Source organism: Opisthocomus hoazin, chromosome 9, assembly GCF_030867145.1.
Source record: "Opisthocomus hoazin isolate bOpiHoa1 chromosome 9, bOpiHoa1.hap1, whole genome shotgun sequence".
Taxonomy (NCBI): domain Eukaryota; kingdom Metazoa; phylum Chordata; class Aves; order Opisthocomiformes; family Opisthocomidae; genus Opisthocomus; species Opisthocomus hoazin.
In genome coordinates this window covers 2,328,596-2,350,614 of record NC_134422.1, presented here as the reverse complement: position 1 = coordinate 2,350,614, position 22,019 = coordinate 2,328,596, and the positions used below count along the sequence as shown (strand labels likewise).

Genomic DNA, 22,019 nt, shown 5'->3' with positions numbered 1-22,019 from the left:
ACTTACATCACTAATTAACTTGGCAGCCTGAGTTGCTTTCTTAATATCTGGTCGATCCGCTATAGGTGTGTAGTGGAGCTTTGACTTTGCATCTTTCTTGTACTCAATCTAATCCGTGATGATAGACAGAGGAAAGAAAATTATTGAGGTTTTTTCATGAGGAATACACCTAACGACACAGCAAAATTGCTGCGAAAGTGCATGGGAATTTTTAAAAAAAATTTCCCAAGGAACAGATTTGGGAATCTGTTTTTGCTAGTTGTCTACAAATGAAGAAATAAGCACATACAAGTCTGTCTGCATTTGAAGGAATGAAAAAAAAATATTAAGATTACTTTAAATCCTACCACATGATTACGTAGAAATACAATTTTCAAATAAATCCTTTATTTCAGTGCAATTTTACATCTGTAAATATTTGCACCTTCATCTTTCAGAATTACCCTGAACATGGAGGCTGGGAGAAAATCTGGAAGCATGTAAACTTTTGCTTTTGCCAGCTGACTTTGGTTGAATTTGCTTACACAAGCTACTTCATTCATGAAAGGACAAGACAAACTTACCGTACTCTGTTTTTTAGCAACTTCCATGGCATGTTTTACTTCAGGAGGCTCCAGCATGACAGAATAATTAGACCTGCCTTTCTCTTTCACAAACTTCTTTTTGTAGTTTGTCTGTTAAAAGCAAAAAGGACCATGTGTGATTTTTTAAATTTCACATAGAGATAAATGCTACTAAAACTCAGAAATCAGCTCACTGAAACTGTTAAGACAGATAAAACACAGTCTCCTCAGCCTCAAAATGTATGGTCCCCACCTTGTTTGTCATAATTTGCACTTCAGATTACAAAAGCTTGCTATCTGGAGATAAAGATTTGTGTTTAAACTGTATTCTGTGAAAAATAAAATCTGAATTAAGGGTACCCATTAGCACTCCAGCCTGTCACTTTTCTCCAGAGTATTTCAACAAATTCCAAACAAAACGTGTTTAGCTCCTTGTTAAAGTCTCATTCTGGTAGGAATTAAACTTTTCTGACTCCTTAGGCATTTTACGATGAGACAGTAAATGTGCTGCGTGTAGACTAAAACACGTAACACTCTAATCAATTATAGGCAGCAGATAATAATCACACCATAAATTGTTATCACACTAGTTACTTACCTCACTGACATTCTTGGTCACCTCTTTGACATGAGCAGTGTCTCGTGTCTCTGGCAGGGTTGTATATGACCCATGTGGAAGCTGCTTCTTGCTGTGTTCTTTGTATTTGTTCTAAAAGCACAGAATAAAAATAGGTAAAAAACAGCAATGCAAGGTCCATGTACCCTGCCATCCCCCCAATATTCAAAGGATGTATGTAGATTAATAAACAACTGTCCGATGTTTTACCTCAGATACAAGAGAGCTGACATTCTTCGCCAGGAGGATCTGAGGTGTATCTGGAACAACATGGTACGTTCCCCGAGCTTTGTTATGCTTCTCTTTGTATTTTATCTAGCAGAAAGAAAATACATCATTTTAAGCAATGTGTGTCTTGTCTTGTGGCAATTTAAAAAGAAATTATCATAGTTGTGATTGCTTGTTAGTGCAAAAGTTTGCAGACAGTCCCCGATTTTGATGTTTTCCAAGATAATGAATCCTTTCCATCTAGATATTCCTATAGCTCTCATTTGGAATTTTATTAATACATTGAATAAATTGTTAGTAATTGTAAAAGATACTTTGTGTTATACACAAGTTATACCTGCAGCTTTTTGTTGTTGTTTTCTCCAGATAATATTTTCATTTCAATAACTGGAATGAAGAGATATACCAAAGGTCTAGGGTGTTCAGGCAATGTTAACTCTGAATATTTATTTAGTCTGTGAACTAGGCCAGTGACATTTATGAGACCAAATTTATTCAGATTTTGAGAATTTGTTAATGAAATAAACAAGTCAAATCAAATACTGAAGTGAGACTGAGAACAATTTTTCAAAGCTTCTTTCTTAGTCCAATCATCTTTGCAATAAAGTAGTTCATGTGGTGAGTGAAGTTCTAGCAGAACCAAAAAAGAAAAAAAGAGTGTTCAAGTACTTACATCACTGGCCAAGATGGCATTATTTAAAGCCAATACTGTGTTTTTGTCATCTGTGACAGAGAGTTTGCATCCCTTTAGGAATTCCCGGTCCAGTTTGTATTCATACTGCAGGAAGAAAAAATAAAAGAAGAGTCTCAAATCTCCTACAATTTTTTTTTTTTCTGAACATGACAGATGTGGGGAAAGGGAGTATTCAGTTTGTTCTGACTTTCTTACATCACTCTGTTGCAGAGATGACTTGGCTGCTTGAACAAAGTCTGGCCTATCAGCAATCCAATGCCAGTGAGCCTTGGCTGCTTCATATTTCTTCTTATAATCCAGCTGTTTATAGTGAAACAACAAGAAAAAAAAAGAAGTTAATGGGAAGTTGTGTACTTTACACATGACTTACGTATAGATGCAAATTCTCTTTCTGTCCAGACCAATTAAAGAGAGAAGAGGTAAAAAAGTGCATCTCCCTCAGACTAGGGCTTTCCTCTGAATCACAATCCAGTGCAAGTCCATTTACTCTATTTTTTCCACTGCTGGGTGGAGAAAGCTGTGAATGACTGAAAACATGTCATGACTTTGAAGAAGGTGAGTGATTTCAGTTCCATTCCTATTGAAGTGGATGTTGGGCCACCAATAATGGGAAATAGAGGAAAGCTTCCCGTGAAGCGCTAACTTTGTCTACAAGAACATCAACACAGAGAATTTTGGGGACAGTTACGTCTCTGTCAGGAAAACAGAGGGGGACTAGAAGAACAGAAGATAGGTGACATATGAGGAACCTCAAGTGACCTCAAGGACAACTTGCAAGAGTGAGCACTTTGGTATGAAATAAATTAAGATATATTTTATTCAAGCAGCATAAGAATTAGCAGTAATGTCTAAGCTCAAAAAATTTCAGTGAAACTGAAAATCATTTCTCGTGCTCTTCATTGCCAGTCCCAAACACTAATCATAATAAAATTAAAGTATTAATGAAACTGAACTCACATTGCTGTTCAGCTTGTATGCATGCCTTGGAGTCTTGATATGAACTGAATCTGCTATGACATTGCAGTGAGATTTACTCCTCTCATACAGTTCTTTGTATTTCAGCTAAAGACAGACAAACATAAAAAATGTTTACAAAGATAATATCATCATCAACAAGAAAGGATCAAAATATGAAAAACATAATACTAAAAATTGTTCCTGTCAAGATCAAAATCTTAACAGAAGAAAAATAAATTCTATCAATACAACTTGGTATCAACCATCTGCCTGAAAGAAGGGTCCTCTTCAGCAGCAGTTCTCTTTTAACAGAAAAAGTCACAAGTGTAGTTCACCATGAAGAACAGATGAAGATTTAACAAAACCTACACATGAACAGCAGTTCTGCCTGTTTCCAGTTTTTTGCACCTAATAGAAATGCTTTAAAGAAGCTTGTCTTCTGATAGGCACATTCAATGCTTTCTGAAAATTTCTTTATAGAATCTCAAGTTCAGCACTCAGTTTGGAACCAAAAAAACCATACTTCAATTCACAGATCGCTTTTGAACAACTTTGTCTCTTAATGATCCACATTAGTATTTGGATAATATTGTTATTTTTTTCCTCCTAGACTTACTCATTATATAGATAATCCATGTAGTACCTGAATGACTTTCATGCTATTTATTCTCACAGTACTATATTGAGTTACAGAAGTGCTAGTATCCTCATTTTATTTACGGATATCTAAGGAACAGCAATACAAAGGTCAGAGAAGAATCCTAGGGTAGGAGGAGGAATTAGGAGCAGGACGCCCAAATCCTATGATAGTATTCTATCCACTTCATCTTCCTTTCTCTCTCTTCTTTTTAGCCCTCCATTGCCCCATAATCAAAACACATATTTGTTTTATATCAGAATATTTACCTTACATATTCACAATATCCATAGAATAATAAGCACGGTCATGTATCAAGTACATTGTTCAAGGCTCCACTAAAGCCACTAGCCAATAGAGGAAGAAAACCCAGAAACAAACTCCCCAGATCCAGGGTTTAATTAGGTACCAGCTCCAGCTCATGGCTTTTATTACTAGTGAGGACTGCTCTAACCCAGCAAAAATGTTCCAAGAGCTACAGAAGAACATTACACGAGAAACCTTCCTGAATACTTTCATATTCTATTTTGTTTTTAGAAAATACATTAAATACATACAGAGTTTTACATGCAAAGAAAACCAATACACTCTAACAAGAAGCCATTTTTTAATGACAGTGTTACATATGAATTAAAAATATGACATATCAAAGTATTACTTACATCACTTATTCTGTCCTTGACCTTGCGCACATGCAATAACATAGGTGTATCATGGATTGTAGTATAGCCTTTCGGCTTCGCTTTGTTATATTCCAACTTGTAAATAATCTGAAGACATAAATTATAAATTATATTATTTCTTGACATTATTGGTGTCAATTGAAAAAATCAGGATGAGAAACATTGTGTAATGGACTACTGAAAATGCTGTATTCTGAATTATCGTACTTCAAAGGTCAGCATTCAGAGCAGGAGGTATGCTTGAAAAGGACGGACCACACTTACATCACTAATCTGCTTGTTGACTTTTGTAGTCCTTAAGTGTTCTGGAGTATCCACAATTGTCGTATACTTGTCTTTCTTCTTTTCATAGTCCTTTTTGTATTCAACCTGGTGATTGGGACAGAGTGTATGTTAACAACAAAAGCCAAGATAAAACATCTTCAGGAGATATGATTATGTTCACACATAAAATTGCAAAATCCTTCTACTAAAGCCAATGAAAGCTGAACATGCACAATGAGCTAAACTTTGCAAACCCTTTATTTGCCTAAGAGGCTGCCTATCTATTCATGTAACTAATTTTATGTTTATTTCACTGAGTGTAACAGCTTCACTTCTATCCTAAAACTCCAAGATTGAGCTAAAAAAGCAATCTTGGCAGATCAGTGACTGCTAAAATTTGTAACTGCACAATATCTCATTTTTAAATATTCATCAGAATGAAGTCAAACATAAAACATCTTACACAATAGAAGATAAAAACACCCTCTGCATATATCATAATGCCAGGCTATTTTAAAGACTTTGATAGCAGAATTTGTGTCTTGATAACTTCTTTCTTAAAGAAAAGATCACCTGGCCCTACTCAGGACTCTCAACCTGTTTTCACAGAATTCAGTGAGAACAGACTGTACATCAAGAATGATAATTCATCGTAGATAGCCTTAGGGCAGGAAGAAAAGGTCAGAACATCAGAACATACTTAAAAAGAACTTTCATGCTCTATCTTGCATCAGAAAATAAAACCATGCTTTTGAAACAGGACTAAGACATAATATAAAAAAATATATACAAACAACAGGTCAAAACATGAAGTCAACTCAGATGAACATGCAGGTCAGGCAGAGTGCTTTTTTTTTTTTTTTTCAAACATACTCCAACTTACCTGCAAGGAGTTTTTAATGAGGTAATAGAAATCCATGGATAAATTGAACAAAAATGTCAAGTAAAGACCTTCAAGTATCTTATTACTGAAGAATTTTATTAACTGCGCTAATAGTAACAAAGAAGCCCACCTCGCTCCCTCTCCTGTAATTGTTTTCTACTGTTGCATTTCCAGGTTATAATTTATATTCTTGTTTCATCTGGCCCGGTGAGGAATCATTTTTGCCATTGAAAAGAACAAGGTTACTGCTAGCAGCTGTGATTACACAGCAGATACAAATATGTATCAGTTACGAGCCACATTTTCATCCAACTGGTACAACCAAAATATATATGCAGGAAGCCAGATTAAAGTAATGTAGACTATGGAAAATTAATTCTTCACAATAATATCAGAGTCATTGCAGGCTTTCTTTAATATCATCAGAAATGTATTATGTTAGGCTTTTTGTTCTATATGAACAAATAGATGAATCATACTCACTTTCTACCTTCTGATTATTAGAACTGGTGAAAGGAGAGAGTATTTCCTTTTCATAAACTGTATTATGTGACTGCATGAGGACTGCTTTGCTAGCCTTGCTTAAAAGCAGTAGGTGGAGAAAGAATTTGATGAAAACACCATTTACTATAGATCTGTGTACCTCTACCATTTCTAAGAGAACTTACAAGCGAGACATGACTCTGTTCCGTATCTAGGCACAATCTGAGACCACTCTCAGGCAGAGTGCCAGATAAATGTTGCAATCTACTCACCAAATTACTTCATCATGCGCATACTGATTTAAGGGATTTGTGTTATGAGGGGTGGTCAGTCCAAGAAATGGTGGCAGAATGAGAATTTGGTTAGGAAAATATCAAGAACAGTTAACATACAAAATCCTAAATGTATGGAAAATCGCTCTTTATGTAAGTATGGGAACTATTATATTGAAGTATATATAACATTTATAATGAAAGGAGAAAATGGAGGCTAGATCAGCCTGAGCTAAGTGAAGTCCAAGTTACAGTAAATATTGTTTCAGATATTCTGTTTTCAAAAATATTTTATCATAGCCAGCATTAAGCATATCGACAAAACTCTGGAGTGTGATATCTGTAGAAATTTAGAGAACTCCAAACATTAAATATTAGAAGTCCAAGCAGCTAATTTGTATAAATATACATAATGTCTCCTACAGCAGCAGCTCTTCATATTACCTGGCTCCATAAGTATGTGTTGTAGAGTGCTGTCAGCATATCTGGCCTCAGAATTTCATTACATCCATGTTGCAGGAGCATCTTGGCAAACGATTTATACTTTTTCTGTTCATGCAAATGGCAACGAAGCACAAGAGAGACTTGTGAACACCATAAACAAAAACGTAGCTCTAGATCCCAGACACTTTGAGAGTGGAGAGATTTAGGCAAGGTACTATATGTATTCATTCAAATGTGCATACAACTTACATCTGTATAATTAAGAATGTCAAGAGTATGTATTAAATGATTTGCATACTATCCCATCAAGGAAATTGCAAAAATCTTTTTTGGGAGGTATGAGTAAATTATAGATTAAGGTGGGGGCACTCAAAAGCCAAATATGTCACTGATGCTTTATCTAGAACTGAGTAGCAGATAATGTTTGTAAAGGTAATTAAAAGAGAGGTAATAAAAAAATACATGCATGATACAACATGCATTTCTTAACACCTCTCTAATGACTTCAAGAGGCATTAGAATTCTGATGTCAATTGATGCACAATTTATGAAAGTACATACAGTAGATATTAGCTCACTCAAAAAGTAATAACTCTTTTTGGGTGGCAAAACAAAGACTGTCTGATCGACTGAACCGAAACATCACGACAGCACAGGTGAAGCCTGTGACACCGCCAGCTATAGACGTTTCACACGGACGGAGTAGCTGTCAGCGAACCAGGCACTTTCGGGCAGCACCGGCTGGTGCTCCTACAGTACCTGACTGCTCAGTGTAGTCCCCCACTTGGCCAGGAGGTTCCTAGGGTCATCCACAATAACGCTGTACCTATCTTTGAGCTTCTCATAGGCAGCTTTATATAATTTCTGCTCAGAACGGCATAATACAGTGTAACAAAAGAGAGTGAAGACACACAGAGATCATAGTTCTAACCACTGACACCTCTTTACATGGACTATTGAAAGGCTGGGATTGAAGTTCATATCCAAAAGAGAAAAATACATTAAAAAACCCACAGAGAGAAAATATTTCCAAATAGTATATACATTTCTAAATTTCCACTGGATGGCCTAATCTACAGTTTAAGGATGCAGATAGTCTATCCCATCCACTCTTCAATAAGCCATTTTAAGACTTACATTCTTCATAAAAAATAAATGTAGAAGCAACTCTGTATGGAACTAGATTCTTGACAGATTCTTCATTTGAGTACAAAGAGAACACAATGAGATGCAAGGGCAAAATACAATGTTATGTTATCATCAGACATTTTGTTAGCAAAACCTCTAAACCCTCATCACAAAAAAAATCACATAACAGAAGACATTTCGGCAAGTTCGTTTCAATGTACGGAGACCTCATTGCTAAAATTTTACTCATTTATATTTCTCATATTAAATTTTCCCTGATTTGCTCTACTGAACAATAAGACTGAATCCTTGCAATCTTCCATAACAAATTATGGCTCTCTGCTTATCAAATTGAGTATGAACTGATAGCAATGGTACTGGAATGGTATCTGTTGCGAAACAGCTTTTCTCACCTAGAAATACAGATAATACTGTAATACATTTACTGACAGGTAAACAATATAACATAATGTCTGGTGAAAAAGAATAAAATACCAAGATGTAAGAGTCTAAATACACATTGCTTTAATGAAACACATCAGAGCCTGGTGTGGTATGCTAGCTCTCAGCTGATGAGAATTCACCTAGAACACAGTGGTTTTCAACGGGCTTTGTCCTGCAGGTGTACAGTACTACTCCTAGAAACTCCACTGGTGATTTTAATCTTAATCCCAGGGGCATTCATTAACCCCCTTTGCTACTGTGTTGTGTTTATTGTTTCTTTAGTACTACAGGAGAAAAGTAAGAAAATGTAAGTAGTAGAGTGGGAGAATTCAAGGCAAAATATCTAAAATGAAACAGTGCTAATGGTAACTTTGGACATAATACTGTCTTCCTAATACTGACAAAGTTTTGTTTCAATGTTTCAGGAAAGCAATTGTGATTCTCTCTATACCTTTTTCACATGACAATCAACAGTGTTACTAAGCAAGCAGCATTATTTAAGTTAGCATTTATTTACCTGTCAGCAAAGGAGAGGTTTCTTTGCAATGACAAAGTAATGGAACAGAGGTCAGGATTTCAATTTTAGGTACTGTAAACCTGCCCTCTCCTAATACTTAGACAAACAATAAGAACAACCTTGTCTTCCATGATTTCAGTCTGACCTTCAGACATCTTTAAGCCTGAATGTATTTTGATTTATTTACAATTTCATAAGGAAGATCAACCTCCAACTCAGTATTAACATACACACACCTGCTACTTCAGTATGAGACTCTATGGAAATCTGTAACACTTACCCCATCCATCAACTGAGTTGCATGTTTAAAATGCTTGTTAATTGGAGAGTCGGCTACATAATTAAAGTGAGACTTAGTCTTCTCGAATATCTCCTTGTACTTACACTGGAGAAAAAAGAAAAAGCACAAAAACCCATTCCAATGTTAATCCAAAGAAGGGTAAGGCAATGGGAACATGATTTTAGAAACAATCTGCAGCAAAACCACAGTAGAATTATTGCATACGTGCATTTAAAATATCTACAAACAAAAAATAGTTGTAAAGGTAGTAGTTTGCAGGATGGAACTATCATATCAAGAAAGCAATAGAGACTTTGAATCTTAATAATTTTAAAGGTAGACCTCGAATCACTAGAAAAATTACTATGGGGCTGATAGCTTTGCAAGGAACACAGGGGATAAGCAAAAGATCATTTTGCCTCTGTTTTACAGTAAGAACTGAAATTTTAGATGCTGTATATTAACTTCTACCATGAACTATTCATATCAATGTCTAGGTCAGAACTGGATTCACTGGATGTGAAAAATTTATCTACAATATAAGCAAACATAAAAACAACATTCAGCAACAATTCAGATTGTTTTACTTACCCCACTGTAGAGCACCTTATTCTTCTCTGCCAGAGTAAAAGTTGGAGTATCCCATGCATAACAGCCAGTGCCTCTGAGCCATGATAAGTCTTCCTTGTATTTAACCTTTAGAAAAACATTAAAAGGATTCAGTTTTAAGCAGCACCAAGTGGTAGCTGATGAATGCTGAAATGGCACCTCAACACAAGGTGTTGCAAACAGAGCTATGCCCATTATTATTCCATTATAAAATGTTACAGTTACTAATGCTTTTCTGATAGAACCAGATTATTCACAGACCTAATCTACCACTAGCTATTCAAGTTCCTGTGTGAATTAAAAAAAACATTCATTCTTGTACAATTAAGGGGTTATTGTATAGGTACAGACATATACAATTAAAGGTTGTTACAGGGTTAGCAAACAAATCTAAGCAAAGGCAACTGAAATGAATTAAGACTGTTCTGTTAACTCCCAAAGGAGATAGGCTGCAGTTTGAGCCGTCTGATTTGCTCTGTCATTTCCCAGATCTTCCAGGTGAAAGTGTAAATCACTTTGAAAATTTCAGCTGCCTTCCCTTTCTCCAAAAATGAGACTTGATTTTCATTTTGGAAACCTACTTATAATTTTCAGCCTCTCACATCCAGAAACTATCTGAACTTACATCACTAATAGCATCTGTGACTGCGCGATGATGGTAATGCTCCGGGCGGTCTGGGATCGATCTCCAGATTCCTAACTGGCTCATGTAATTTTCCTTATATTTCACCTACAAAGAAAATTGAAGAATGAAGTAAAACAACTTGAGAACAGAACACTCTAGACCATGTAGTTTCAAGCCATTTCTTTTTCTGAAACCTCAGAACTAAAACAGTGGAAACGACATTAACTTGCATTCCCCTTTGTAACATCAAAGGCAATCCAGTGTATAATATTCCAGAGAAGGAAAGAAGTTAATATTAATAGTGCTGATCATATTTTTCTGATCATTTGACACACTTAAATAGAACAATAGCACAAATGGCATATTCTAGGTTATTAAATGACAAACACTAATTAGGAATGAAAATGTTGTATACATACGCTGCTAATATCATCGGTGACCTTTCGATGATAGACAATATCCAAAGCATCTTTCACTGTGTGGTATTTGCCCTTAGTATGCTCAAAGGTTTCTTTGTAGCGCAACTGGTAAGAAAAAAAAACATACAAAAAAATGTATTATAATCATCTCTCAGGAATTGTTTTAATTAAATTTCCTACCTCTTAGGAATGACATCCAGAGATATATCGCTGTCCAACATCCTAATGTAAGCCCTGAGGAATTTTTAGAAGCTACAGTTGCCTACAATCAGTTGCAATTTGATTGAGATTTATGGTGAAAATTAGAGAGAAAAGGAGTTCGCACATCTAAAGCAACATTTCATCCTATTCATGTTCAGACCAAAGACTGAGAAAAAAACATCCATGTATCACAGGACTACTCTCTAGAACATCCAAAGCGCCACTTTCAGCATAAAAAAAACTATTCATCCCTTCTGCCATGTCCTGATCTAGAAGAAAGCAGGAAGATCATTCTAGTCTTTGAAGAAAGACTTTCTCTGAGGAGAAATTCAGATGTGCAAAAGAACTGGGATGCTCCTTTGCAGCATTTAAAAATCATTCTTAAGAGAGCAGTAAGACTAATCACTACAACAAAACACTGGCCCAGTACCTATCCTTTCAGGTTACAATGTGCAATCTGAAATACATGGCAAAGGTCTCCCAAAGGAGTAGAGAACTCTTAGCCATTGCCTTAAATCACAAATCACTATTCCACACTTGAAGAAAAAATCAGTTTCACCTTAATAACCTTATGTACAACAGCTCAGACAATTTTTCTCACTAATCTATTTCTAAATTAAAAAATGAGCACATTCTCAATGACATGCAAGTTTACCTCTAACACAAAACTGAGATGAAAATATCTGATAAAAGCTATTCTTTTCTGGCTCTAGCATCAATTATTTCACTCCAGTCCGTACTATTTGGAGACTTCATGTGTAAGCAAATTACTTCAAATATATTTTTGATTTGTTTAAGACCACACTTCAGTGCAATGGAAAACAAAAATGAATTATAATAAATGAAAATTTAATAATCTCCATAATATCAAATGGAAATATACACGCAAATGGGGTGACCTATTTTATGACCCACACTGAGATATTCTAGGCTTTGCATGCTTGTTCCCCATTGATCCTTTTTCTGTTCTTTTCATAAAGAAACCAAGAAAAAGGAGCAGTGAAAGTGTTCATGGACTACTTACATCACTGGCATTCAGGTATGCTCTCTTGGCTCTGATCAAGACCGGTGTGTCAGCGACAGGCGTGTATCTGTCCTTCATCTTCTCATACTGGATTTTATACTTTTTCTAAGAGAGACAGCAAAAGGGAAAAGTTTAATCTTAGAAGCATTTGCTAATCTGGTATTATGTTAATGCCCAGGGGTGCTACACCCAGTGCATAAAGTCATTCTTGCAAAGCACTTCTGTCAGAACTTTGGGAAACAAACTCAGCTGTTCAGCTCTTTCTAGGTCTTCCTGGTCTTGCAGCCAGCGTACCTCGGATTCTGCAACCAAGCACTTAGAAACACATATCTTATAAAATACTATAACATACTAAAAAAGTGCAATCCTTTACCACAACTTCTAAAGGAAACGTGGAACTTAAGCATATGAGACAGAAAACCAAATGAAGGATAAACAGATTTGAGCCTTGAAACTATCACTAAAACCAGAAATAAAACTTCTAAACAGTGGTACCAAATAAAACCATCCAATATCTTACCTCACTGACCATGTCCTTTACATGCCTAGCATGTGTAAAGGCGGGAGTCTGACCACCAGCATGATGATGGGGTCTCTCTTTTGTGGCAAGTTCCACGTACAAGTACTGCAGCAAGAAGAATCAAAAAATATACATTTCAAGTAAGTTTTTCTTAATCTCTGTGAAAAATGTCTGTACATTCACAATGTATACATAACCACTCAGTTTACCCCAGGAAAAAATAACGTGCTCTTTTGTCTTCCATACTATCTCAGTTCATCTTTCTTTATCAGTACCCTTGATATTCTGTAGCTGCCAGTCACATGCTCTCAAACCAAGAAGTCAAATGCATGTGACATATATGACCTCTCTGCCCTACGTTCAGACCGAGCTTTAGATGAAAGCATCCATAAGGTCTGTTTTTCTCTGGTGAGCATATTCATTTTGTTCTGCAAATTTAAAAATTCCACAAAATTTGTAGCTAATAACTCAGACAAAGAAATACTACGTGAATAAAGAAATAATGGTGAATAACGTAGATGGATAAAAATATCTATTCTTCTGATAAAGTCGGAGTTTCAGAGAATTTGAACAGAACTGTACCAGGGTTCTATGCTCTGCTTCAGCTGGACAAAGCTGAACATGTCCATTACAGAGATCGGGTCAACACGAAAATTCATTGCCACTTAAAAGTGAGCAACAGTCATTTTAAACATCATCTCTAGGAATTCTACATTGCTCTGAAATGGCCTGGAAAGATTTTGCTGTACTTTAAGAGTATATTAAGAGGGGATCCACTGATTTTTTTTTTATCAGTACAAAATTTTTCACCTGGCTCTGTATTTTTTGTCCTTGCTTGGCTCTTAAGAAGTCAGGTGTATCAAGGACAGAAGTGTATTTTGTCTTCAGCTCCTTGCCTGCAGCTCTGTAAACCAGCTGGAAAAAGACAGGTCCATTAATTATTTCTTCTGTTACATGTGTTCATCTAGCAGTGGAACAATCATTGCTTTGCAATTGTAACATCTCAGGTATTATGTATTTCAGAAAAAACAGTGAGAGGGTCTGATCTTAATCATAGCTAACAAAGACGTGCAAAAATAATACATAACTTACTTCACTCAAATGGGTTTTTAGTTCCTGAACTGCTCTGTATCCAGGAGTATCCAATACCACATTGCATTTAGGCCACATCTTCTTTGCAGTATCAGTGTATATGTAATTAGACTGGAAAAAGAAAAGCAGTATTACTTAGGAAGCTTTTATTATTCTGGGTAGCAAAGAAAATTTTATAGCATAAGCTAACAGTGCTTTGAAACAACTAACTAGCTGCATGGCAAGAAATTCTGCCAGAAGTCATTTTCATGTACTTAACTTCCTGGAAGTACATAGCATGCACGTAAAGAAGTCAATTGTTGTTATACACGATTCTCAGAAGAAAAATCTCACCCAAAGCTTACGCAGCTCACGAGCACGGACCATATCAGGAGTATCATACAGGAAGCAACCCAAGCCCCTCAACCACTTCAGATCCTCTTTGTATTTATTCTATGAGACAATTAGAAAAAGAAAAATCAAAAGTTAACTTTTGGGATAATTTCATTAATCAGTCCCTAAACACAGTGACAAAGCATTTATCTATTACAGAATAGAATGCAAATGATAGAAGCCTAATTCCACTTTCAGTACACAAGTATTAGGCCTGTTGTATTCAAATGCCAGGTATCTTAACAGAAGTTGCTTACATCACTTGTGATGTCCCCAACATGGCGGCAGTGCAACACCTGAGGAGTGTATGGCAAGGAAATCAAGTGTCCCTGCATCTTAAAGAAATCTGACTTGTAGATTAGCTGAAAGACAAAGAAAAAAATAGCATTTCACATGTTTGGTCATGCTGAATGTTCTAAATATCTTCTGGTTTTTATGTTAGAAAGACACATACATCACTGACAGCTTCCTGTGTTGCTCTGACTTGACGGATTTCTGGTGTGTCTGGAGTGGTATGAATCTTGTCCTTGTACTTGTGGTATGTCGCCCGATACAGCCTCTGTAACAAAGGAGACAGCATTCTACATGTTAAAAACTGAACGTGGCAAGCAGCTTGGCAGAGTGTAAGTACTTCTCTCTTAAGGGCAGGTTTTTTTGCCAGGTATTGCATAACTACCAGAGAAAAGGGAACAAATATACTATTTTCTAGTCAGGCAAAGGTTTTCCACAATTGTTTTTGGCAGCAGCACCTCTAATACATGGAGACTCTGACACACTAATCCTACAAACATGTAAATATGTATGTTTAATTTTTGTCCTATTAAAGCCAATGATCAAAGAAGTAACTATGTATATATAAAGCCTAAAACTATTGAGACCCAGTGTCATACAGATACAATAATTTCTCTGCAACTTTAATCAAGTAGCAGCAGATCAGTTAATAAAATTAAGCTGCAATTGATTTTCTATTATGGTAACAGTTCTACAGGATTACAGAAAGTTAGAGTTATCAAGAAACTTAAAAAGCTATACAGCCCAACTCCAAGCCTGGATCAATGATCCCTTGACTTTCTTGATGGATATTTGTCTAAACTGCTCTGAAAAGCCTCAACGAACAGGGATCCTACAACCTTCCCAGTCAATGTACTCTCATCATTCATATTTTGGGCACTACAAATACAACAGAAAGCAAATACACAAATTTACTGCACCTCATTAATGACTTGATTCACTTTCTTCACATTTTCAAAGCCAACATCCTTGGGTCCCAGAGTATAGCCTTTAGCTTTCATGTGCTCATAGGCTTCTTTATATTTCAGCTATAAAGTGGAAAAAGGAACAAAAACATAAATTAAATTTTATTGTGATTCTACTTATACTGCAGCTCTGACAGTAATTTATGCAGTACGAGTCAGATTTTTAGAGATAAACAAGTGAGATGTAGTTATATCAGAGTCAAATACACTACACATCATCACTATTTTTACCTTTATCACACGGCCCAAGATTATTAATGTTTTAAATTTCTCTTGCATCTAAGGAGGTATTCACATCTGCCTGAGGAAATTTATATTCTTACAGTAATTGCTTCAGATAATTCTGGGGTTTTGTAACATTTAAATTCTGTTAAGGCAAACTTTGTCAATGTTGGGGCTGGAGTGCACTAATAAGATTTAATTGCCCTGACTAGCCACACCTGGGATGTCAGGCCTTGCCTGAGCTATGTTGCAAGCGCATCTGTCTTTAGCCCTGACTCCTTCCTCCTTTCCTGGGTGGACACTAGTCCTATGTTATCAGTAACTTGTCTGTAGCCCTGACTCCTCTATTTACCTTGGACCTATGTTGTAGACAGCTTGTCTCCAGTCTCTGCTCTGTTTCCAACAGCTCCTGACTGGATCCCCCTCGATGGACCTTGGCCCTGGTTCCTCACCTTGTCTGGGAGTGTTGATGCAACCTTTTGTCAGCACCCTGCTCTGCCCACCCCGTTCAGGTACAGTGGGACTTCACCCTGGATGATGAGGCCACTGCCTATGTCGTGTCCACCCTCAGTTTCTGGGTCAGGCATCCACATGGAACTACCCCACTCTTGCTCTCTGACAAGCAGTCTTGTATCCGAGAAATAACTGTCACAAACAGTCGTGCGCTCATACAGGATGGGCATCAAATACTCCCTTGCAACTCATGTTGTAGAAGGACTTTGTACGTTACTTACATCACTGCCAATGTATTGGACTTCTTTAGCATGCTGAAAGCTGGGGGTATCTGTGGGAAGGCTGTATCCCGTAGGCAGAGCTTTCACACCAGCCCAGCGATACAAATTCTGCAAGGGAAGAGAGAAAGAGAGGTTTATGATGACCATGTGCAATATTTGAGATGACCTCTAATAGTATTCATTAGTTGCATAGGAAATCTCTTAATCACAACTGGCAAAAGACTTCCCCATGTCTGCATTATAATGTGCACTTGTAGTTTAAATGAGGACATTTCTCACTTCCATTTTAGAGCGGTGAAATCTAGCTGCTTTATCTGAAAAGCTAAAGACAAACATTAACTTTTAAAGAATTTGCTTTTTGAGTCGCAGAAACTCTGTGGACCCAAAAGTTTTATACTTACTTCACTCTGTATTTTGTTCGCATGATATGCCCGCTCCAAATCTACTGTTTTATCAGTAGGAATCATTTTGCCTTTAACATTGTGCATATATTCACCACGATAGACAGCCTGAGAAAAAGAAGTAGTAATCAGAGGACAGTCATAATTGTGATGCTCTCTCACACTATGTATTGTTTGTATACATACAGGAATTTCTCCTAAAAAATGGGATGGATTCAGGCAATTAATGATTTTACTGATTGTGTTCTCATATCTTAATAAAGCTATACACAATGAGTTGTAGATAGCCAGCAATGACTAAATGATTAAAATGAAATGACTAAAAATATATTAAAAGTCACATTTCTAGAACTTTTGAGGTAATGGCATCTGCAATCTTGGGGTTGAAAGGTGACACAAATACTTACTTCACTTGAATTCAAGCCACTGAGGACATTCTGGACGTAGACAGGAGTGTCCATGACCACAGTATAGTCATTCTTCATTTTTTCTGCCTTGGATTTGTACTTAATCTGCAGAGAGAAATTCAAGAGCTCTAATTAGCAAGGCTAGTCATCGTTAACTAAGTTTATTATACTATTATATTATTTACTATATTTACTGTTTATTACTGAATTAGTCTATTAATGAACCAGCATTTAAACAGAACAAGTCTATTAATAAACCAGCATTTAAACAGAAAGTGTATTGAAATTATGGCTGAATAAATGAATATGGCACCTGACTAGATAAGAACAGCTGGTAAGTTTTATCAAGGTATATTAGGAAATATCAATATTCATTCACAGAATAGTGATATGTACCACATGATAAATATCCAACATACTTCTGATACAAGGGGCATACATTTTCAAAGACCAGAACGGTTATTCTCTCATTTTAATGGCTTAATCCCAAATTAAGGAAGTGCCATAAGAACTTGAGAGAAGAAAAAGAAATCATAAAATCAACATCAAAATACTTTTTTTAATATGAATTCTGCATCATTTCTGCTTTACTTCAAGTTCTGAATGAAGAATTACTGTTTTAAGTGCTTTTCTGAGAAGACAAGTATTTAAACATGTGCTGAACGCTTTCCTGAATGGGATCTAACCTGACAACATCTACTTCTAGAGCAGCAAAGTTTAAATAACCATCTATGGATATTTAATGAATACTTCAGTAGAGAAGTATATATAACATTTTCCAGATTGTATCTGGAGTAGAATAAAGCTCCTCCATCCTTTTAATATACAATGGAGTGAAAAAACCAAAGCAGCAAAACCAGCGTATCCGCTCACATCACTGCGAAGATCGTAGGCATGTTTGGCATGGAGAATTTCAGGAGTGTCCCAAACAAAGCAGCCAACGCCTTTCAGCCAGTTGAGATCATCCTTGTATATCACCTGAGATATCAGAGCAAAGCAGTGATCTGTTAGACTTCCACTAGGATCTAATCCCTTATTGCTAAATCAGTCTGAAACACAACTGTCAAATGATGGCAAGTAAGGTTTCCAGTATTTTGACTTCTGTTGTTGCTTGAGAATATCAAAACAATTCCTTTTGGAATTTAAATAATTTTCCTTCATTGCTTCAGTCTGGCCAATAAATAAAAAAAAAAACAAATGATTTTTAAAAAAAACTACTTGTATATCCTACTGGGCAATGATTTACTGATAGATTGCTGGCCTACTCCTGGGCTGACCTATGCAAGGCAAGTGCACAGAAGCTTCACACCACCAGGACTTTCTCAAACTTCCAAAGCTTCCACATCTTATGCAACCAAATAATAAAGGACAATTTACAGACAGGAATGGCTGAACTAGTAGAACAGCAATGTTACGACCCAATGTCTACACTGATGACACAGAAATTATGCATACTAAGCCACATGTCAACTACGCACTTCTTGCCAAGCGCTACAAAAGCATGATACAGACGCTGTGGAGCAAGGCGTAGTACAGCAGATTGAAGTGGCAACTGTAGAGTGCTCCAACTAAGTTTTTGCTAAATCATTTCTAACAGAGCATAAATGCAAGAATCTTTTTAAAAAGTGAGCCATGAACACATGAATTGTGAACTTACATCACTGAGCTGATCAGTTACTTTTCGAACATGGGCATTGATCTGAAGATCTGGTAGACAGATCCATTCGTGGAGATGTGTGCGGTAATCAATTTCACTGATTTTCTTCTGTGCATCCTTAGCAGAAATTATGTCTACCATGTCTGGAATAATGTGGACTTTGGCTTTATTCTTTTCATAGACTTCCTTGTACAGACGCTGCAGAGTTAAAGCAGTATGTTAATAATACTGACAAATTGTCCGAAGCATCATCTGTTGAGCAATTTGAAGAAAAATTATTGATATTTTCATGGAATGTTAGTGGGAGAGCAATCACTTTGGCTATGACTAAAATTTACATCTTGCCTGCTCTAAGAATAATTTGCAGAAGCTTAACAAGGGTGATAAAATATGGTTTGTCAAATTTTTATTGTACTCACGTGTTAAAATGAGGTAGAATATGTAGTGCTCCATTTTACACATAAACATATTATACTAAAGGTTTAGCCATGCAGGCAATTTAACAGTTGAGTCACAAGCTTGAAAACACATTTGTAGGTGTATTACAGACTTTCACAAATACTGAACACTGCCAAATGCATATGGAAATGTGATCTCTGAATGAAGGCATGTGGATTCTTTGAGTAGCCTCTTCTGAGATAAGAATGGCTTCATCAGGAGAACACACACCAGAAAACACCACTTACATCAATATTCAGCTTTCCAACTCTGAGGCACCTTGCTGTATTGGGATCATCCTCAACACCTCTGGGTAGTGTGTACAGTGCTTTAAACTTGTCATATTCTTCTCGGTATTTTACCTAAGCAGATGCAAAGGAAGGCAACAAATAACTGACTCCAATCAGTCAACTGTACTTTTGGAACAAAATTCATCAGCAAGCAAAATGGCAAAGAAAGCACATCATAACTACCTTTTTGTAAAAACAACAACAGCTGAGCAGAAGAATTTAAAAATAAACAGATGTAGAACAAGCTATTTATTTATTGTTCCAGCTCTTTCATTTAAAGCTATCCAGGAAGACAGTGATCTCTCTTAAGCCTCAGTTCAGTAAAGCGTAAGACTACGTTCTTCTATACTCGCTAAAGCATCATTTAAACACATTTGGTGTTTTTCAGACCTGGACACTTACACAATTTAGAGTGAAAAAACACCTAACCAGACATTTTCAAGAAACAGTTTCAATTATTATAAAATCTGACATTTTTTTTCCATTAAAAGAAGCATCAAAGAACTATCTCACTGCTATCCAAATGCTATCACAGAAAACTGATTATCTACAGATACATGTGATATCTAAATTAAAAACAGAAGATAATTTTTAAAAAACCCACCTTTTTAATACCTATAGTATATGCAAGGCATGAAGGATTTCATTGCTAGAATTGATGATCTGATTTAAAAAAAGAAAGTATTTTATTCACTTACAGTACTAGCATTATGCTTCAGTTCTTTTGCACGTGCTAGAGATACAGCATCAGAGGGCATTATATAGCCAGTAGCTTTCACTTTATCCCAGGCTTTCTTGTAGAGATTCTACAGGGAAACAGAAAGTCTCGGTAAGTGGCAAAGTTCTCCTCCTGGGTAATACCAATGACCAATAGAAATCAAAAGCCCTTCTGTTAGTATTTATACGCTGTAACTATTACTTACTATCAAGAGGCCGTACACTAGTTTAATCTTGACAATGCACATAAAAGGCAACAAAAATGCATTCTAACTATTCATGTCCATTCTCGTACAAGGTCTTAATTTTTTTCAGGTGCAATTTTCTTCAGGGAATCTATTTATTAATGCACTTCTTTTGATAAGACTGGAACTGCAGTTAGAAAATATGCTCTCTGCCTGAAATACACTATCTTCCCCATACTCAAGCAATGCAGAGGGCCATCACTGGCTTTGATACACTCCATGTTTGGACATTTATCTTCAAACAGAGTGCACAAACAAAATAAAACACGAATCCCACACAGTAGCACCTTAAGAGAAAAAAAAAATGCATAGACACACTTACATTGCTAAAGAGATGTTTCAAATTTTGAACTCTTTCAGAATCCACTGTTTCAGTCACAGTTGTATACTTGTCCTTAGTTTTGTGGTAATCTTGCTTGTATTTCACCTGTAAGGTGAAAGACAGATTTAGTTAGTTTCAATTCTCAGAAGGAGCACAGGGAAAAGCTTGATTAGAAGAGGTGGGGAGACTCACATCACTAGCATTTGCACCACTCTGCACTGCAGTCACATAGAGAGGTGTGTCAGTAACAACACCAAAGTTCTGCAAATTCTCTTTTCCTGCAGCTGTGTATTTTATCTAAGGAAACAAAACAAAACAAAGCATTAATGCTGAAAATGAGCAGGAAATTCCCTGCCAGCTTCCTTTAAAATCAGTTCTGGACAACCGAAGCCCAGGATTACGGCCCAATTAAGACCAACTTCAAAAGTGACAGGCCATATAAAAGAAATACTTAATACATAGGCAGTATGAACTAAGGAATAGTGAAAATTGCACTTCACTTTACAGCACCTAGTAGGCTAAGCATACAATCAGCAAGGCAAGAGACACTATTTTCCCAGCATAAATGTCTTGCTGAGGTATCTCATGCACAGGGTGCCATACAGAAAGACAAAGTGTTATCTTCTCACTCCTAAAACCCACAATACCTTGCTGTCCTTCCATTCTCCTAAGTTTTCTGCTCCTTCAATAACAAAAGTGATCAAGTCTCTACAGACAAAGCTGAAAGAGTGTATTGTAATAGTTTGAATAAAGTATTTCTGATGTAATAGGAATTCATTCTGCTCTGGACTAGGACAGGTGTCATTCTCAGAGAATCAAAAATGGAAGAAAAAAATCCTATAAATATTTACTCGTTTAAGGAAAACATGCTTACTTGGCTCTGGAGGTCATACGACTTTTTAGCATGCAGGATTTGTGGAGTATCCCAGACATAACATCCAAGTCCCTTCAGCCAGTTTAAGTCATCTTTATACACCACCTACATGGAAGAAAACAGACTGTCAAGTTAGGAAGAAACTTACCTTCCACTTGAAGAAAGCAGTATTTGTTTCTTCTCTGTATTCAGTATCTTCCACTGAATCTGAACCAGGCTTATTCAGAAATTCCAGTGTGAGCACAGAGGAGACTAGCCCACCTCACAGTCTGAGTGAATGATTTTTACCCACAGGATGTGCAAGGGAAACTAAACCAAGTAACACAGCATAGTAACAGGCCAGGCAACTAACACATCATCACATTTCATTAGGAAGGTTGGTTGGCCCAAGCTGGCATACTGTTGACTACGTAACACGAAAAAGTGTGGTGGTTCACTGTGCCATTCACTCAGCTCAGACTCTGTGGACTGACACAACCCCAACAAACACAGAGAAGTCTT

General features: G+C 36.5%; 1 protein-coding gene across 16 annotated transcripts in view; it reads right to left on the bottom strand.

Annotated features, from left to right (window-relative positions):
- The window catches only part of NEB (nebulin), a 127,999-nt gene that overhangs the window by 29,706 nt on the left and 76,274 nt on the right, over nucleotides 1-22,019 (bottom strand). For all 16 annotated transcript variants that reach the window (XM_075429673.1, XM_075429677.1, XM_075429678.1 and 13 more), the window contains 32 exons: nucleotides 21,519-21,623; nucleotides 20,837-20,941; nucleotides 20,645-20,749; nucleotides 20,059-20,166; nucleotides 19,319-19,432; nucleotides 18,633-18,830; nucleotides 17,849-17,953; nucleotides 16,976-17,080; nucleotides 16,569-16,676; nucleotides 16,168-16,275; nucleotides 15,167-15,274; nucleotides 14,410-14,514; nucleotides 14,213-14,317; nucleotides 13,917-14,015; nucleotides 13,584-13,694; nucleotides 13,302-13,406; nucleotides 12,492-12,596; nucleotides 11,972-12,076; nucleotides 10,747-10,851; nucleotides 10,328-10,432; nucleotides 9,685-9,789; nucleotides 9,094-9,198; nucleotides 7,484-7,588; nucleotides 4,643-4,747; nucleotides 4,358-4,465; nucleotides 3,059-3,163; nucleotides 2,297-2,401; nucleotides 2,081-2,185; nucleotides 1,390-1,494; nucleotides 1,162-1,272; nucleotides 564-674; nucleotides 7-108 (listed from right to left, as the gene is read on the bottom strand). In XM_075429673.1, the coding sequence (XP_075285788.1) occupies nucleotides 7-108; nucleotides 564-674; nucleotides 1,162-1,272; nucleotides 1,390-1,494; nucleotides 2,081-2,185; nucleotides 2,297-2,401; nucleotides 3,059-3,163; nucleotides 4,358-4,465; nucleotides 4,643-4,747; nucleotides 7,484-7,588; nucleotides 9,094-9,198; nucleotides 9,685-9,789; nucleotides 10,328-10,432; nucleotides 10,747-10,851; nucleotides 11,972-12,076; nucleotides 12,492-12,596; nucleotides 13,302-13,406; nucleotides 13,584-13,694; nucleotides 13,917-14,015; nucleotides 14,213-14,317; nucleotides 14,410-14,514; nucleotides 15,167-15,274; nucleotides 16,168-16,275; nucleotides 16,569-16,676; nucleotides 16,976-17,080; nucleotides 17,849-17,953; nucleotides 18,633-18,830; nucleotides 19,319-19,432; nucleotides 20,059-20,166; nucleotides 20,645-20,749; nucleotides 20,837-20,941; nucleotides 21,519-21,623 (3,486 nt within the window). The remainder of the gene's footprint in view (nucleotides 1-6; nucleotides 109-563; nucleotides 675-1,161; nucleotides 1,273-1,389; nucleotides 1,495-2,080; nucleotides 2,186-2,296; nucleotides 2,402-3,058; nucleotides 3,164-4,357; nucleotides 4,466-4,642; nucleotides 4,748-7,483; nucleotides 7,589-9,093; nucleotides 9,199-9,684; nucleotides 9,790-10,327; nucleotides 10,433-10,746; nucleotides 10,852-11,971; nucleotides 12,077-12,491; nucleotides 12,597-13,301; nucleotides 13,407-13,583; nucleotides 13,695-13,916; nucleotides 14,016-14,212; nucleotides 14,318-14,409; nucleotides 14,515-15,166; nucleotides 15,275-16,167; nucleotides 16,276-16,568; nucleotides 16,677-16,975; nucleotides 17,081-17,848; nucleotides 17,954-18,632; nucleotides 18,831-19,318; nucleotides 19,433-20,058; nucleotides 20,167-20,644; nucleotides 20,750-20,836; nucleotides 20,942-21,518; nucleotides 21,624-22,019) is intronic.